Source organism: Agelaius phoeniceus, chromosome 8 (assembly GCF_051311805.1).
Source record: "Agelaius phoeniceus isolate bAgePho1 chromosome 8, bAgePho1.hap1, whole genome shotgun sequence".
In the NCBI taxonomy this organism is placed as follows: Eukaryota; Metazoa; Chordata; class Aves; order Passeriformes; family Icteridae; genus Agelaius; species Agelaius phoeniceus.
Window position 1 is genome coordinate 11,954,370 of NC_135272.1, and position 19,609 is coordinate 11,973,978.

The 19,609-nt window shown below is 40.5% G+C and overlaps 2 protein-coding genes across 11 annotated transcripts in view; both read right to left on the reverse strand.

Moving 5' to 3' along the window:
* Positions 1 to 19,609, reverse strand: part of RABGAP1L (RAB GTPase activating protein 1 like) — a 234,162-nt gene that overhangs the window by 151,175 nt on the left and 63,378 nt on the right. Inside the window, exon 1 of one of the 9 annotated variants that reach the window (XM_077182018.1) lies at positions 8,538 to 8,661. The exons of the other annotated variants lie outside the window; for them this stretch is intronic. The gene's annotated coding sequence lies outside the window, so the exon portion shown is untranslated. Of the gene's footprint in view, positions 1 to 8,537; positions 8,662 to 19,609 lie in introns of those variants that run through there. 9 annotated transcript variants of the gene reach the window in all.
* Positions 3,942 to 8,654, reverse strand: GPR52 (G protein-coupled receptor 52). 2 transcript variants are annotated; one of them, XM_077182023.1, is made up of 2 exons: positions 8,538 to 8,654; positions 3,942 to 6,859 (listed from the first exon to the last, which is right to left on the reverse strand). In XM_077182023.1, exon 2 carries the CDS (start codon positions 6,665 to 6,667, stop codon positions 5,582 to 5,584), a length of 1,086 nt encoding a protein of 361 aa, XP_077038138.1. In that variant the 5' UTR covers positions 6,668 to 6,859; positions 8,538 to 8,654; the 3' UTR covers positions 3,942 to 5,581. The 2 variants fall into 2 exon arrangements, with proteins under 2 accessions (XP_077038138.1, XP_077038137.1); XM_077182022.1 differs by having other exon boundaries at positions 7,732 to 8,541.

Genomic DNA, 19,609 nt, shown 5'->3' on the forward strand with positions numbered 1-19,609 from the left:
TTCCCTGGTAATCACTGCACTTAGAGAAGTTTCATTTTGCTCCCAGTCACCTTTTTTTTTTGTCCAGACAGAGTCACATGGTGTTTCAAATGACTCCCTGCAGCCCTGCTGTCACAGTCTGCTCCAGAGGGTTAAGGCTGGCAGCAGGCAGTGGAAGACTGGGATAAAGTCCCAAAGATTTTACTGCCTGAAATTACTTTTCCTAGCCATCCATCAGTGCAGCTGAAAGCACTAAGGTTTCCTTAGATTCATCCTACCTTTCAGAGTACTTGCACAAAGGAGGAGCCTAAAGAAATTATGGATGTAAAAATGAGGGGTTTTCAGTATTTTCCCAGGGCTGTGCTGGGGCATGGAGCCATTAACAGCTTCTTCTCCACTCACATCCCACTCCTTTAGCACTTACAGCTCATGGAGCTCAGGGGATTGTCCTAATATCAGATGGGGAAAGGAATAATTTCTTTACAGAATGACTAGAAAAAAACATGTGTAGGAAGCTCCTCTTAAATACCCTTCTACATTGCTTTCATGCCATCAACAGTAATGGCATAAGCTTTGGTTAAAAATGCTGAGATCTATGTATAAATTCAGTACATACTTAGAAAAAAATTGTGTATGTCTATGTAAAATGGGGGAAAATCAGGTTTACTTGAACTCTATATTTGGTTTAGCAAAAAACATGTAATCTTTGGAAAGTGCTTCCTTTAAGCAATGCTGCAAATGACAGGAAAACACTACCTTGGTGATGCTGCCATTTCTGGAAAGGTCTGCTAATTAATTGGCACCTAGTTAACAAAGCAGTGTTTGGTTTGGGCACTCAAATGACATAACATGAAAATTTTAAGTGAAAAAAACCCAACAAAATCAATCAAATTTAGCTCTTCAGTAGAAAGATACATCCGTAAGAAAAAGAGCCAGAGAGAACAGGGGGCAAGGGATGAAGTCAAAGGCTTAAACTCCTCCTTTTGGTGACAGGGACAATAAAAGAGAAATATCTGCAAATCAGCTGGTCCTGGTGGATGGCTGGGGAGGCCACTGCCACCTTCACTGACATTCCTCCCCCAGAGCACCACCAGGCTGCTGGAGCCCTGGCACTGCTCCCTGGCACACTCAGCTCCAGGAGCCTGGTGCTGCCCAGCTGGAAAAGTGCTGAAGGGATGTTTCCAGCCTGGCAACAGCAGGGCTTGGCCTCAGAGATGCAGATCCCCAGCATCCCACCACAAACTCTCAAAAAGAAAGAATCTGGATATTTATGTGCTTAGCTACAATTGTAATATGGAAAGAGGAAATGGCTCCACGTTGAAATGAAATAGCTATTGAAATAACTCATCATTCAATCTTGATTTCTAATACTGACTGCTAAGTTCATTTACTCATAAAAGGACATTTTACTGCTTTTGCTGAGTGTAAGCAAAAAGAAAGAATCTGTACATTTATGTGCTTAGCTACAGATGTAATATGGAAAGAGAAAACAGCTCCACATTGAAATGAAATAGCTATTGAAATAACTCATCATTAAATCTCAATTTCTAATATTGACTGCTAAGTTCATTTACTCATAAAAGGACATTTTACTGCTTTTGCTGAATGTAAAAACTAAGTGTACTCAAAGATATTTCATTGTCAAACACTAATAAATGAAAATTAATCAAAAAACCAATAAACCCACTATTTTTAAAAGGTCTTACTAAACTACCTGTGAAAGGCAGGTCAATAAAGCAACTTTTCCCAACTTTTCAACAGAGGAAGCACAAAGACTGCACAAAAATAAAACCTGCATAGTACCTCATGCTTTACCAAGTACAATTACAAAATGGATTCTTAAGCAGAAACAGGGAAAGAATATCTTACTATAAGACAATAACTAAACCTTAAAAGATAGCAATGTGTTTTTCATCACTATAGTTCTCTTTCCCGTTAAAGAATATTATTTTAAGAAGAAATTTATTTAGCCAGAAAATAAGGGAGCACATAGAATTCAGTGAAGAAAAAAATACTTCTCTGGTAGTTCTTTTGCTGCCATTACACAGTTTTTTTGACTTTTCCTTAGGCTGCAGACATGAGGTTCCAAAAATGGTAAGGTAATTGACCTTGACATTGCCCCTGATATGCTGCAAACATAAGTATTCCAGAGAAATGTAACAGCACAACATAATCTACCTGCCCAAAGGAGTTTTTTGTATATATATTTGTTTTGTTTATCTATCAGGCACATAGCTTCATATTTTTTTGTTGTTTTGTATTTTACATCTCTTTCCTTTTCATTACCTGTATTATCAACAATGATTTTTTCACATCAACTTCTTTAGTCAGTGTCTGGTCTCCTATTTACCAGGTATTTCATAAATCATAAAGATCCTCAGGCACATGAAAGTGGGAGCCAGCCTTAAAAGCATCATTGTTTAATTAGGTTTTCCTACAAGAACATGCAACTTTATATAATGACAGAATGAAAATCAAAAGTGACAGATTGGGTGACTGGAATTTCTGTGACTTTTTTAGTCCATTAAAATGCCCAGCCTTCTAATTCTGGAAGAGAATTTGGCACCAGCTGGAATCCTCAGACAGCATTAGTAAACAGTAATAAAACGTCCCTCAAAGAAAAATTTTAAATTGTGAGTTTAGAAAACACTTCCATAAAATGAAACACACATACTAAATTTAAAGATTCACATGACTGACCAGGTCAAATCCTGTCACCTGGGAAACAGAAAGAAGAAAAGCAATACTTAAATCTGCTGAGGATGTTTCATTTGACAGATTCCAGGAGACTTATAAATAATAGGGTGAAATGTGACTTTACAGCAGCTGAAATTCAGAGTCCAGGGAAGCAAATTAGTGTTCCTGCACCAACAACGTGAAGCCAGTGTTCAACAAACCAAAAAACTCTTCAAAGGGGGTGAAGAACCTTGGAACCTACAAGCTGGTTGCAAGGTATTGGATTTCTCTCATATTCTCTCCCTCTAAGAAGAACCTGAGGAAAAAGGCAATCTCTAGTTCCACCTGACAAATCCACACACTAAACATGATGGCAAAGAGGAACAGAATGCTGACTGTGCCCCTCAGGGTGAGCAAACCCTGAGGTGCAGCCCCTGAGGCCAAGCCCTACCCCTGACCCACCATTTTCAGGCAATAAACCTTGAAGTAGCTGCACATCAACTGCACTTGCTGAGGTCACACAAACAGGGTTCAACTAAGGCACAACTGAGCCAAATGAGTTTGCTCAGGTGTTTGACACATCCTGAGTTACAGCACCACAGTCACAACACATCTGCTGCCCACAGCCTGGGCTCACTCAATGTCACTTTGACTTTAAATACCTGCTTAAAACTTTTCTTGGATTCCAGGAGGTCCCATAGAAACTTGTCACCAGAAACACCAATGAAAATCAGAAGCTCTGAGCAGCCAGCTCTGGAGCACAGATATAAAATGAGATATAAAATGACTTTACTGGTAAAAAACCAGCTCTGGGAATTGTAAGAAATAAGATATTTCATTGCTCCTTGTCTAAGCCTTGCTTGGAAAAAATGACAAAAAAAAGAGAAAAGTAAATTAATCCAAGTCACGTTTGTAGGAAGAGTTGGGGTTACACAACCAAACAGAGCAGCAGTGAGCTAAAAGAGCCTCCTGAAATAAACATGAACTTGGCAAAAGAAGGCAGCAAATATATCCTTGTAGACATGGAACATTATCAGATCCATGCAAAGGACACTACTAATTTTTCCCTAATATCTGTGAGAGCTGGGTATCAGCAACAGCTCAGCTCAAGGAATGTGTCAATGAATCTACTTTGAAGATATACAATGCCAGAAACCAGAATATGAACAATTTAGACATCAAGTAAGCAGCTTTGAAATTTGGATTTGAAATAGTTCACTCAAGTCCTAACCCAAAAGGACTTTCCCAGAGAACAGAGTGTAACATCAGGGAACTAACGCCAAGGCTGAGTTTGATTGACATAATACTACTTTATTCCATTGTTTCAACTTTCTTACAGGTTTAAAAAAAATGTAGAGGGGTTCAGAACCACCTCAACAGAACAAAGAGTACAGTATTAAGGGAGCTCTAGAGTCAAACCACAAGTGTGCACACGTGGTCAGCTTTCATTACAAAAAGTAATAGGCACAATCTTTACATACGCGTTTTGGTGAAAGAAGGAATAATAGTGCAGTGTTAAAAGGCACCAATAATCAATAATTGGGCCTTTTTTAAAAGCCAATAACCATCTAAGAAAATTACATTTGGTTCAAAGTTATAATTTAAATATTGTATTGATTGGCATGCATCTGAACCCCTGGCAATTTATTACACAAACCTTATGTGTGCCCTTGCAAAATCAAAAAGATTTCATCAGTGGACCTGAAAGTCAGTTCAGTACAAAAGGACATACCAAAGCTCTCAGCCTGTATTTAACACCAAACTGTCTTGTTTACCTCCTGTGAGAACACTTGTCTAACAAAGAGCTGCACAGAAGTATTTCTCTTAAAGCAAGTGTAAATTTTTTGATCCTGTAGCATTGACCTACTCCATGTGCTATGAAAACATTAGGCACAGACCACAATTTATGTTTTCTCTTAAAAAAAATACAGTATGTGCAAGTGAGGTTCACAGAACAGACTGACAGCTACAACAGTAAGCTCTTTAGATTTCCCAAAGTAAAGGGTCAGTTATTTTTAATTTTCTAAGCAGTGCTGCACACTGCTGTGTGCCATTATCATATCTGCATTAGGAGCACCTGTGGAACCAGTAAGGAAAAACTTCAGTACACCCTAAAGGGCACTACACAGACTCTGTGTGCTGATGGAAATGAGTCAAGAGAGTGAACAACTGGGGAAGTCATTGTACATGGGCAGCTGCAGCCAGCCAGGGAGGGCCATTGCCTCCGGTAGAAAAAATGCTTTGGAACTCAGGTAACCTCACAGGTGCCCTCAAACTCACCCACCAGCACACAATGGAATAGAGGGATGCACAGCATGGGAAAAAGGGGGAAATGAGAGGGAGAGCTTCTGTGTAAGTTGTACCACAAGGTGCGAAGTTTATCCCAAAGCGTCATCATGCCCAGGGCAGGGTTTATGCACTGCAGATTTTTTGTACAACTGAGAATTGTACAATACGTGAGCAAAGGTAGAGCTGATTATTACCTGCAGTATCTACTACAGTCCTCAAGTATATAATTTACAGATAGCTGCATACTGTGGTGTTGATTGCTTCCTCTTAAATGCATTAAAATTCTGAAGGCTACAGTATACTCTGACACAAAGACAACTTGTCTACGAGGGGGAAAATGTAAGATAGTAACTAATTTGTTTAAGGAGGAACCTCCTCTGATGTGCTAGTTACTTCATGCCCTTTAGAAGATTTTTATTTCTGACTTTCTTCATCATCTCTGTTGAATTGTTCTCCTGACAATTTCACGAGAGTTCAGTGACCCTTCCTACAGCTGCCTTTGCCTTTTCCAGGATCCCTTTTAAATTCACTCTTAACACCACGGCAAGCTGTTCAAGTAAACATTTCCCTCTGGCAAGTTTCCAGATACCACAAATACTATCAAAACTCAGCATTTAATTACATGCACCAGTTTTCTTTAAATGGAGCAGGAATTAGCCCGTTTCCTTGGCTTAGGGTCCCGTACATCCCTGTCTTTTGAACACACACAAGATGAACATATTGTCTCTGACAGTCTCCGTAGTCCCAGCCTGAAAACGCTGTTGGAGAGGCTATAGATCACACAGTTGCAGAAACTATTGCTTATAGCAAGCCACGTAGTTAGGAAGGAGAGCGCTGGGTTCTCCAATACCCTGGAGCTCTCCAGCAGAAAGTATATGATATAAGGGAGCCAGAGCACGTAGAAGACGCTGGTTATCCGGAACAGAACCATGGCATAGCGGCGGTCGGGGCTGTGCCCAGCCTCCCCAGCAGCATCCCCCTCGTGGTTAGGGAACCGAGCTCTGCGGTCACTGATCTCTTTGGTGTGCTGCCGGCAGATTTTAAAGATGTGGAAATAGGTGAAACATATGACAAAGGCAGCGGGAGCGTAGAGTAAGCACACAATAAAGCCAGTAAAGTAGGCATTAGTTAGCCAGGAGGTAGCACACCATTCAAAAATATCTCCGTGGTAACCAGGTTTTCCCCAACCGAAAAAAGAAGGCAAGAAGATCAGGCAAGAGTATATCCAGATGAGACTGATGCAGATTCTCAAGCGACAAGGTGTGACCAGTTGGTTATAGGAGAGAGGCTTTGTTATAGCGAGATAGCGATCCACACTGATGCAAGCAAGACATGCCATAGAGACGCTTTTGAGCACAGAGATGATGTATCCAAAAACTTGACAAGTCAAGGACTCGTGGACACCTGTTGAGTAGTGGAGCAGTGACAAAGTAGGAACCAAGCAGCTGACTCCAACAAAAAGATCAGCATAGGCCATGGTCTGAATAAAGTAACTGGTGGTGTAATGATGCAGGAGTGGAGCACAGTGGAAAACAAATATCACAGTTAAGTTACCCGCAATAATTAAAAATGTTAGCAAGACAATAACGACTGTCTCAAGGATACAGATGTCAACTGCATTGTAGTGACCAAATCCAAGAGGGCAGGAGAGGTGCTCAGATATGTTCATAACACTACTGCTCATATTCAGAGTCCTCCATTCAATCCATCGGGACTGGTTCATGTTTTGTGCTTAGGGAACAGTGCAATCTGAGCCTTAGTGAGCAGGTGACCTGCTGAACAGCAGCTAAACTCTGTTTCAGCGCCTCACGGTCTCTCCTTGCAGACACTGCCAGTGCTTACATGGGAGAGGATTAGAGTCCCATGGCTGTTGATGCCTCCTCAGCATCAGTGCATCACCTCTGGCACACCTTGGCTTGAAGGAAAGAACGAAAGAAAGAGAGAAAGAAAGAAAGAAAAGAAAAACAAAAGCCAGAAAGAGAAAGGCCACTGATCAGCTCCTCCAGTGCTCTTGACCCATCTTTAGCAAACACAAGGCACTTCTAAAACAAACAGAAATAAAAACTGACAAAAGAGACACATCCATTTCCCAGGGAAGGAGGGGAGGGAAATCTCTGACTTATTTTCCTGAGAAAGTTGTTTACTTTGGAATATACCGGGGAGAGGGAGAGGAAGGGAAGGAGGAACCTCAGTATAGCTCAGGTTTCCTGGACCAGCAGTTACTGGAGATAATCTTTATGTCTTAGTTTAAATCACAGACTGATTGGAGATTAAAGGAAAAAGTTCATCCTCTAATGCTGTCTTTTCTTGTTCGATTCAGAAGATGGTACTCCATCTTACCCATCCTATTCATTGGAAAGGTAAGGAAAACATCTTTGTCAAGGTTAATTCCAATAGACTCACCACTATTTGGGTATGAATAATGAATTTTATTTAGGGGGAGACAGGTGGGAGGGATGAAGGAGATTTGTCCTCTGGCTCCCAAGAAAGAAAACATACATCTCACATACAATGAGGAAGATCGTGTCTATTCATTTAAAAATGAAAATAATTTAAAAATAGATTTTGGAGACTCACGTCAATATTTACATTTCCTTTAAACAGTTATAGTCCATTACAATTATGAATGCCAGAATCATAATTCAGTGTCCTCACAGACAAAATAAATCCTCTTGAATTTAATTTCAGCAATGGCAATTTAAAAGAATCATCTTTAGAAACTCTGCCATATCTACTACAGTGGATCAGCACCCAGGAGTTCATAGGTATATCCATGATATTGCTCACCTCTGTAGCAACAACTGAATCATTTCACAAAACCCCACACAACGAGCTCAGAAACTTCCATCTGCATTCTGCTGGGAAGCTAATGAAATGCTGATTTGACTAGAAAAGCTGCCATTGTTTACTACTCCATTATTCTGTTGCTCAGCTTCATCTTCTCAGGGGTTTAAGGTTTCTGTATTTATTAGATGATCTGCATAATAAATAGTTGCTTAAAAAAATTGTTCTTCTAGCTGCAGGACATTACCTTGTTCATTTTATTCACAGCTACGGAGAGAGAAAACATTAAAAGCATCTTCTGTGTGCAGTTTTAAGTAAATGCTTGATTAGTTCAGGAATCATTAGGCAGGTAATTAAATGTATACAATCTTTTTTTTTTGAAAGGCCCCTAAAACATTAAAACCATCATTAATCCTAGAGTTCCTGAGACTAGAAGACCAGCAGTGAAAATTAATGAATCCACATAAAATCATCTCCAAGGTCATTCAGCTGGCATTTGCTTTAAGTCTCTTTAAAAGTACCAGGATCTCTCTGATGTTTCTGATAGTCCTTGCCGTGTCTTCAGGACGAATTTCAGACACTAGAAAAGCCAAACGTTCAATTCTGTCGCAGCACTTTGAGAGAAAGCATTCTTTTTGGAGTTAATTTCCTGTCGTGCACCGCCACGCTGTACAGAAAGTCCTTTCAGATTTTATAACATCCCCGAATATTTCCGCCTATTCGCTCCCTTTGTCTATAAGCAACAGAGCACGTACAAAAACCACTCGTTTCTCCAATTCCCTGCTAAAGCAATAGAGAAGCTTTCTCACCTACACGCATCCGCTATGTCCAATACTTGTCAGGGAGTCAGCGCTGGTACCGCGGTGCGGCTGGAGCGGCTGCCGCTGCCTCCCTGCTCCCCCCGTGCGAGCATTGCCTGCACCTGAGCCCGCTCCTCCTCCTCCTCCTCCTCCTCCTCCTCCCCGCCGCAGCCCGCCGGGCGCTGGAGCGGTGCCGGCCGCTCCCCTCCCTGCTCCCGGCACATCCAATGGCGCCGCCGCTGGCACCGGGAGCCGGCACCGGGAACGGGAGCGGGCACCGGGAACGGGAGCGGGCACCGGGAGCGGCAATGGGAACGGGAACGGCAGCGGGCACCGGGAGCGGCAATGGGAACGGGAACGGCAGCGGGCACCGGGAGCGGCAATGGGAACGGGAACGGCACCGAGCACCGGGAGCGGCAATGGGAACGGGCACCGGGAGCGGCACCGAGCACCGGGAGCGGCAATGGGAGCGGGCACCGGGAACCGCACCGGAGCCACGGAGCCCGGTACCCGCGGCCCCCAAACCGCTCCGAGTGCCTCAGGAGAAACCCAACACATCCCTCCTAGAGAGCTGTGCGTACATAATCCAGACATACCCAATAAACTACCGGCACTGCCCCACTGAAATTGTTTGCTAAAATAATCCTATGTTATTCACTGGGCACTCACCTTTCAAGGATCACCTGCTGAAGTTTAGCTTGGTAAAGTATCTGCTACAGTGCCACACAGATTTTCTAGTCTCCCTTATAAACCCCCTTTGTAATTACATCACAAATTAATTACTTCCAATCTTAACACATATATGTTACAAAAGTCACCTGTACCCATTTTTGATACTGTACCAGTATTACCATTACCCTAATAGCTTGAACATCTGTTTAAATACAAATATTTGTAACACATCATTTTCCAACTAACTCAGCTCTCTACTCCTGCAAACAGATGCAGCTATTCCCTGATTAAGTACTCAGAACTTTTGGTTACTTTGTGCTTCCTAAAAATAAATCCAGTCACAGAAGTACAAGCATCAAAGTTATCTTACAGACACTCCATGCATCCTCAGACACTGAAACAGCAAATTTAAATACCAAAACACCAACCACAGAACAGCATTTGGGGCTATTGACCAGCAGAAGATGTGTCTTGGAGGCTTTAACCAACCAGTCACTAGAAACTACAGTGATTTAAGTCCTTCTAGCTCCATGGGAAACCAAAGGCAAAATTTTAATAAGCTGCTCGTGAGTTAACATCTTGTATTTCGAGTATTGCCTGGAGCCAGTGTCCAAGTCTGAATGACAAGTCTGTAGCAACGTGAAGCAGCACAAACTGCAGCAGTGTAAGAGTGGTTTGCAGCAAGGGCATGTGATCCTTCCAAAGTCTTCTAGCAGAGGATTTAAGAAAAAATTAAACTATCTCCAATACCTCAGAATGGTAAATGGCTGTAACAACAGACTTAATGACTAAATTTAGACCCTGAGCACAGCTTTAAGCCCCAGTTATCCATACCAGAGCAGAACAATAGGGAGCAATTTTTATTCCTCCTCTTCCCACTCCCCCGTGGAGGAGGAGGAGGAGAACAAACAGTGTGCACAGGCACGGCAGTGACCAGCACTTCTCCCACTTCCCCTAAGGGCAGATCGTGGTTGGCACCAGGGATGTGAACGGCCAAAACACCTTAAAATGGACATTAGGGAGCCCCAAAGGTACACAGGGGCATGAGATAAGCAAAGGTACAGCCTGACAAAGCAGATCACAGGAGCTTTGTGCTGAGTACATCCTGCTCCACACAGATTTAAGGACCGGTAACTATTTAAGCTTCCAGATGTCACAGTGACCATCGAGTCACCTTGGTGTCAGGTCAGCCCCAGCTGGTGCCTCTCTGTGAGCCCAGAGTGCTCAGCTCTGAGAACAAGCACTCCTGGCAGCCATATATTCCAGGGCTGCTAGGAGAAGTCCAGGCTCTGCTGAGCAGATAACAGGAAAATCAATGGCAACCTCTGCTGGCTGGTTCTAGACACAGGTAAAATGTGTCCTCTAAAGAAATTTTAACTGAAGGGACAAAGGGGTTCAGAAGCAGGGAAGTTTGACTTCTTTGGGAATATAAGCAGTCTTCCTTCACTAAAAAAAGTCATGCTGCAAGCTGCCAGTGGCTTTATCACCTCAGCCACTCACAATAAATTGCACCATGCTAACATCACTAAGTTGTATTGTTTTATGTATATTTAGAGGAATATATATAAGTGAAATATATTTAAGTGAAAATTAATCAGAAATCAGCTAGTCCTGGTGAAATTATGCAGTTACAGAGGGAATTTTACAAAATATAGCAATAGCAGAATGTTGTTTCAGAGACAGCATGTTAAAAGCTCTATGAGAAAAGTGTTTTTATTTTGAGATTAGGGGCACATTTGGGCCTCTGGCACAGTTTTAAACAAAACCTGCCTCAGGATTTTTTCCAATTTGTGTTTTAAGAAAAGGAAGTGAGGAAGAGAAAAGTTCTAGTGGAAGAATTGCCTTACTGTCATCAAGGCAGCATCCTACATGGTGCACATGTTCCCATAGCTGGTTACATCCAGCTGCTGGACCTGAGCACTCTTCAAGCCCAACAGAAGGAGCAATTCCTCATCTTCTTTATCAATTACATCAGCTACAAACAGTACAAATCACCACACAAACCAGAAGGCTCACACCATCTGATCCTGCTGAAAACAGAGGGGATGTGGTAGGAGCAGGAGCTTTGTATATGCAAAGCAAGGCAGTGAAAGCAGTGGTGATATGTGTGACCCTGAAAGGAAACCAGGTAAAGCTTCTCAGACAGAAAAAGTCCATATGGAAGGAGATTTAGAAGCTTCAAGCAAGAAAACAATCTATTAGTCATTCTGTTTGAAAAGGAATAGCAATATTTGTTTGCTAAATCCTTTGTTGTAAGGAAACAAGACTGATAGAAGCAATCCCTGCAGTGCACAAAGCAGCATCTCAATCACACCACTCATTTCCAGTTTGAAGTCTTCCCTTGCTAAATTATTGGATGGTCAGCTGGATTGAATGGACAACAATAATTTCTGTAAAATCCTTCTGAAAGGCATTGATGAGAGCAAGGAGGTCCAGCTGAGTGTGGGATGAGGAACACAGGAGTTATTTATTTAGATGCAGACGTGAATGACACTGTTGATATACATACCAGCTCACCAACCTCTATTTTTTCTGCCCAACTCCTTTTTTTTTTTTGTTATTTTACAGTATATTTTTTTCTTTTATACTTTCTCCTAAGCCTAAAGAATAAAGGTGTTTCTTTCAGTTTGTTTTATTTTTAATCTTAACTACCTCTGGCATTTACTTTTACAGGTATCTTATGGATACCCTGGTTTTGTTTTCAATGCCTCCAGAATAATTCTATTCTATAAAGCTTGCATTTGCAGTGCAGCTTAAAAGTAGCAGAGAACAAAGGAAAATAATTTGTTGCCTTAAAAATTGTGTGTGCATGTGTGCATGGATTGGGTTTTCTACATCATACTGGTGTTTGAAGTTGCTCTATGAAGTCATATTAGTGCTGTATTTAAGGCAGAAATGTGTTCTGTTTGTTATTTGGAATATAAAGCCTCTTCCCCAGATCCACCCACTCCAGCTGTCTATTTAAAACCTGCCGGAGAGCTCGCGCTCACACAGAACACACGGGGACTGTGACCTCAGTGCAGGCATATGATGAGATAGAACAAGTGTCTAGATATTTATAAATAAACCCATTCTTTCTTCTCAGAACAAGCTTAGGCTTCTCAAACCCCTCATACCCTGTGGATACCATCCCAATCCATGTCTTGCTCCAAAGCAGGGGGACAAAGTTCTAAGTCAGAGCCAACACCAAATTTAAGCCAAGTTGTGCTGGGCTCTACATTCAGCTGAGCTGTGAACATCTCCAAGGATGGAGTTTTCACACTGGGCTCCTGTTCCAATGTCTCACTCTCCCTGTGAGTCTCACAATCAGCTCAGAATTTGTCTTGCTCTGGTTTGTCCTCATCCTCCTCAAGACTAAACACCCTTGGGCCAGTGGGAAAAACCCACAAGTGTCAGCTCTGAAGGAAACAGTATATTGTAGAATATAATATGAATATATATATTCTACATATAGAATATATCTATATTCTGAAGGAATATATATTCTACATATAGAATATATATATTCTGAAGGAACATATATATTCTGAAGGAATACATATATTCTATCTATATAGAATATAATATTCCCTCAGAATATACTGAAGTAAACAGTATATTGTAGAAACCTTTAAAGCATTTCTCCACCTGCTAGACTCATTTTTCAGTTTTGTTATCAGAGACAAGTTCCTTTCCTTCTCCCTCCCAACCTATGATCCTAAAGAATGCCATAAATCATTTTACAGTGCTATGCCACATGTACCTGCTGCTGCAACAAAGATCAAGAGACACCAGGGGTACACAGCTGCAGCTCTGAAATGCAGATGCTCTTGTGGAGCTCTCACCTCCTACAGGCTACAGGAAAAAAGTCAGCAGAGGCCTTTTCTGCATGAGGGAAAAACTGGATTTGGTGGCAGCAGCAGAGCAGGCTATGTGAGGTGGGGCAGAAGGAAGAGGCTGGTGTAATTTGGAGTCAAGGCTGGGGGCAGTTCAGGAGAATGCAGCCTGATCCTCTGCAGCACTCACAGCCCAGTCCTTTTCCAGCACTGTTTTAATGATGCAAATATTAGCCAGCATCACACAAGTGTTAGCTAATTAGGATGCTGTGATGCAGAACAAGAAGAAATGGGCAAATAATTTTTTTATGTGGATCAGTAGAGAGAGATGGGCATTCACATTTGCAAGTTTATTGTGCAGTCTTTTCATGCTGTTAAGCAACAATTACATCAAATGCTTCTAAAGTTTGAAACTTTCAAATTATTCCTAATATTATTCATGTATTTAATAAATATTATGCAAGTTTTTGGAGTAAATTGCTACTATCTCCTTTTAATCATTACTGCCTGTGATCTCATGGATTTTATTTCATAGCATCACAGAATGGTTTGGATTGGAAGGAATTTTAAAGATCATTTTGTTCCAACCCTCTCTACCATGGGCAGGGATGCCATTCAAAGATGCATACAAAGCAAATATTTCCCTGAATTTCTGAATTCTAGCTTCTCTCAAGATGATATTGATGGTCCTAGAACAAATTGAATCCACTTTACAAGCTCAATGCAGATGACAAATACCACCAAAGTCCTGTGCCCTGAATCAATGGAAATAAAACTCTGTGCAATAAACTATCAATCAAGAAGGGAATTTACTTCAGGGAAATGCTGTGCAGCCCACTGAATGGTGATAATTAACATTTTTCAGGAGCCAAAGAGGATTTGCTTTCAACAGCACATAAGCTACAGAAGGATGCTATTTACTGACTGACCATATATGATAAGAAGCACCAGATAAACTTAGGATGATACAAAAAGCAAAAATTTAAACATGTGCCCTCTGACAGTTTCATGCATGTGCCACTTACATTAAACCACCTGCTCCTCCACTAGCTGCAGTTTAAAAAAGAAAAAGAAAAGTATACTGGCAAAACAACACCAACTTACTACCCTCCACTGCTCCCATCTTTCAAGGGACAATTAAAATATTAAATCACAGGACAAAAGCAATTAAGAGAACTGTAAATGAAAAAATGCTGAAATGTAGATAATAGTCTGCACAGTGCAGGTAGCATTGCTGTTTCCTGTGGGAATAATTTTTCATATTTCAAAATAATACATAAGAGATTTTAGTACTGCATTCATTCAAACCTTTTAGAGATATTTTGAGATAGCTGTACTTTTACTAATACTTTTGTCTGTGTGAAGCCAGGAATTACATTCCATAGATATTGGTATTCTAAAAGCATATTTCAAGTGGGCACCAAGAAAGTATATGTTGAAAAGGATTCCAGCCTGCCTGGCAGGAGCATAAGCTCAGTCAGTATTAACAGTAATTCCATTTCAGCAGAGCTAGAATAAGAAATTTTAAAGCTATTAAAAAAAAAAAAATCCCAAACATTGTGATCGCCTGCTTCAATTTTTCACACACTGCAAGCCAAACAGTTTTCTTAAACTACAGCATGACCTTTTAAAAGGCAAGCAATTTTGATTTAATGAGTTCAACTGATGCATAATTTATTGCAGCCTTAATATAGGCAGCCAACTTGTAGGGCCCATGCAAAAGCAACTACTAAGAACATAAGGATTGAACCCACATACACCTGTCCTTCAAAATCAAAAGTCTGGATGTTCCACTTCAGTCTAATTCTCTCTTCTTAGTTCTCTAAGTATTTTCTCCTAGCAGTTCTTAGTGACCTGCCAGCTCTTATGTGACAAACTCAGTCAGACAGCAAGGACAGATTCAAATCCCCTCCCCATGGATGTGGCTGGGGTTAAACCATCACAGAACATCCTCCCAGAAGATCCAGGCTAACCCAGACAGGCTGGCTGGAAACGAGTGCCTGCTCACACCAAAAATTCATGCTTTACTTGATTACAGAATTGACACATTCCACCCTAAACTGTTCCTTTAATAGACTTCTTTAAAAATAGTTCTTCCTCAAGGACATGAGAGGTGCCTCAGAAAAGCACTGAACAACCAGGATCATTTAGGGGATGAAGGCACAGCTCCAAGTGTTGGTAGGGGCAGAATCAGTTCAGAACTAAAGAGCTGCTATTTGTTTTAGTGCAGGGTCTACTGGGGAGCAGGTGGTACCAACCTCAAATCCCAGTAAATCCAATTCCACTACTTCTTGAGAACAAAAAAGCTAAAAATAAAGTCAATAGTGGATTTTTAAGACTATTTTAAACTAAGTGTTACTCAGGATTACTATTCTACCACATTGTGAAGAAACAGGAAAGAGGAACATGAGAAGGATATGCCACAATAACTATTTATAACCTGAAGGGTGGCACAATTTCTTTTTATGGATTTTTAAGCTCAGCTTCATTTAGACCAAATCTTCCTCCCAGCTGGAAGTGCTGAAGAGGTATCACTTCTGTTCTCCTCCAGCATGGATCTAAACACACTTGCATCAATATCCATATATGAGAAAGGACAAGGAATAGCTTCCTGCTGAGAATGATCTACAGGGAAAATGTTGCCAATAACATTGGAAGTACATTCCTGGGTAACTCACAGACATGGAATCCAGAAATGAGAGGTGTTAGGAAAATGCCACTGAAAGCAAGAATTACTGACTTTCCCCCCCACAGCCCTGAGTTAAAAATTAGCTAATTAAAATTTATAAAGTCATCATACATCTGATAACTTTTTCAAGATTAATGACATCTAAATACATTCAACTTCCAATAACTAGCAAATTTTGTCTTATTAGATAATGAGGACATTTATATTTATAGCCAGAAATTGGCACATGTAAAATGTTATGTGAGCTAAGAAATCATTTATTCTAGAAGAAATACCAAACCTGATATTATCTCCCATCTCTTAAAAAAAACTAAAATCAAATATATACTTGAACAGAACTAAGAAGAGGTTAAATATAAAGACAACACTGATATCTACAAATCCTTTTGGAAAGGACACAACCAGGAAATGGGGAAGTCAAATCTACAGATTACATTCAAGGCCAACTTCTTTCACCAATATTAACTTCACACATAAACCTCTCCCCTCTGCTCAAGATTATGGCTTGAAGCTGGAAATCTGTATCTTTGTTCATATATTTTAAAGATACATCACATCAAAATGCCCCAAACACAGAATATTCACATGCTGAACAAAATACTGCCTCTAACTCAGTGACTTTATGGACATTCTGTATATTGAAAAAAAATATTAGAAATGATCCTCTTAACAGTTAAGGTTTTCAAATAACACTAACTAAAAGAAATAAGAATGAGGAAAAGCAATTTTTTTACAAAGAAAGGTTTTAAACAAGTAAAAATTATTTGGAGAAAATGATTTGCATTCATTTTTCTGCCTAAGTTATGAAAATACTCAGTAGTCAGAAAAAATGCCATAGAAATGGAATAAGGCTAGATTAAAAAAAGCCTTATTTTTCAGCTAATGTTCTAACCCAAGTGCTCACAGGGGATGAGCTTTGGCACATTTCATTTCCCCCCAAGAAGGTGCTTTATAAAACAAAGCAAAAAAAAGTAAGGGAAAATGATTACATTCAAAAAGCTATATTTTATTGTTATGGCAACTGATGTGCTAAAAATAAAGAAATAAAGTTGTTATGGCAACTAGAATTTTAAAGGCAGTCAAAAGTAGAATAATCAAACATTCTGCTGGCTTAAAATGTATCATCTATGACTCAATTTACAGGAAGAGCTTCAGAGACAAACAGAGGTTGGGTTTTTTGGGGGGGATTCTGCTTTAGAGATCCCAATTAGTACAATTCCAGAGAACTCTAAGGAATGCAAGGGAGCATCTCAAGGTGAGTAGAAAATTGCACATTGCAAGTTCTCAGAGTCAGGAGGAAGAAACAACTACATTTTACCACTTCTCTGATGTGCAGTGACCTTTCCTAGCTCCACAAAATGTACCAGGGTGCCCAGAGCAGCTGTGGCTGCCCCTGGATCCCTGCAAGTGTCCCAGGCCAGGCTGGACAGGGCTTGGAGCAACCTGGGCTGGTGGAAGCTCTCCCTGCCCACCACAGCAGGGAGTGACCTGAAAATGAGATTTCAAGTCCCTTTCAACCCAAACCATTCGAGAACTCCATGATGAAGGTTACTCAATGATTTTAAATTAAGTACTGGAAAGTTAGGAAATACCAAAATTAATCTGTCTGAAGCAGCAGAGTTCTGTCTCTGTATGTATGGAATTATGAAGGTACCTATGACTACAAGATGATCATATCTTTAAATTTCAGATATGTCCCTGATGACCATTTCAGGGCTCCTAATTATACAAGCACTTTCAATCTCGGAGAACTCTTCTCCTATCCATTATTTCTCAGACTGTCAAAACTGCTATTTCTATTTAAAATTAACAGTACTGTATGCACCGTGAAATATTTCAAAAGCCATACTGAGACAAGCCTTAATTAATAATAAGCAAAGTATTTAACAGATACTTCAGGAAATTATGACTAGAAACAGTAACTTGTACTGGAAATATTTGCACTTAAACCATGTACATAGCACATGCTAGGATCCCAGTGTAAGCTGGTATTTTAACACAGCATGTGCCTTTTATTTTGGCATCACTGCACTGAAAATTAAGGTTGCTACTAGCAGTACTCCTATCTCTTTTCTGACCCACATGAAAAGTCTCTCACCACAATCCACAAGAGCTTCCAGTGAGCAGAACTAGCATGGCCAAAAATACAGCTCAAAGTCAGGCTCTTTGCTTACACTAAATGGAGAAGAATCAGATTAATTCCTTATTGCAGCAAAAAAATCAGATGTACACTGGAAATTCAGATAATACACAGGGCTGTGCAACAAGGTTAACACTGAAAATTCATGCGGATTTCTGTAGTTTTGCTTCCCCAGCCCCAGTATTAATTCTTGAGGCTGGACACACAGTTAACTCATCCCCTCTCAAGCATCATGGGAAGCTACCATTTCTAGAAATGTAAAATATGTTGGTAAATATCTTACCTAATCTATGACCAAGTTAACAGCTTCTGCAAAGGAAACTCCATGTACAATATTCACTCTACATACATTTTCAGGAGTCAGGATAAATCCTAGACGTGGGAATATCAAGAGTTTAAATCCAAGTTTCAGAAGTGTGTCTCTGCTTGGGCTAAAGCAGCCTGGCTGCCTGTTTCCAAGGCTTGTTCCTGACTCAACCAGACACTGCAGACAGTCCTGAAAAGACAACCAGCTACTGCTGCTCTGAGCTTTCTATGAAATTAAATTCCTCATTGTGTAATAGCCTAAACTCAATCAAGTGCATGGCTGCCTGAAATACATGGTTTTGAGTTCAAAATAAATGAGCAGACATCCAAATATTACTCCTTGACTGCCAGCTGTGTAAATCCACTGCTGGCATCCAGCATCAGTATTCTTGTTGTATCAGGGCAGCCATTCTGCTTTGAACACACACACACGCATGCATAAATGCACCACCAAAGAATACTCAGTCTAGCATTTTTGGGTGTATTTTATCCTTAATGTGTGTTTACATATTTTCAAATGTCCATTAACGAAGAATTAGAGAGTCTTTGCAGAAAGGGAAAGGAAATCCTAGACAAGTGACAACAAAGCCTAAAAGAACTCTCGGGAATTATATTTACAAACTCATGAAAGAAAGGGGGCATGGATCCAAAAGGTAGCTCCAATTCTTCTGCCACACAGGGACCAAAAAGTGTAATTAGACTGCAATGTTACTGTAATGAACCTGCCTAAGGCTGCCTCACCCATCCATCCTGCCCAGCCCCAGTGCTTGCTCCCATCTCACCCTGACACCACACCTGAACAGTGATCCTCTCTGAGAGCAATGGGGGGAAGGAAATTTTCCAAATAAAACCCCACAATTACTGTGACTAGCCCTGCAAATGCTAGGTAAGGGTATAAAGAAGAGATGGAACATGCAGTAAAAGATACCTCTTTTGGCAAGCAGGCTGGCTGAAACTGCAATCCCCATTAATGACTATTTAGTTTTAATGCAGGCTGCATCTTGTACTACTGAGTCAAAAAAAAAGGTTGTATTTTGAAACTGGATTACTTTGAAGACAAACCACCCATCTGAAGACAAACCACCCATCTGAAGACAGCTTTGTCATATGCAGGATATGACTAAAATATGTGCTGCTCCATATCATCAGCATTTGGTTGTCGGTTTAAAAAGCAACTGATGAAAACCCTCAGCAAGAAAAAAAAATTCCTAGCTGCCAAAATATTTGTCTGTGTCCACAAAAACCTACATAAAAGATTGTTTGCAGTCTGCTATTACATATACTCTTTCTAACAATCTCCTTCTGGTTAGTTTACCTCAGCAGCTGCAAATTTGTTTCCTGACAGGAGATATGACTCTTCTTTGTAAAACCACACTCATCACTGCAAAGGGAAAAAAATTCCTTAATGGATACAGACTGTAAAGAAGATCTACAGGTTTCTAATCTCTTTTGAAGTGAT

Excerpts from the sequence above, each read along its gene's own strand:
- GPR52 (XM_077182023.1), bottom strand. The coding sequence starts at position 6,667 with ATGAACCAGTCCCGATGGATTGAATGGAGGACTCTGAATATGAGCAGT.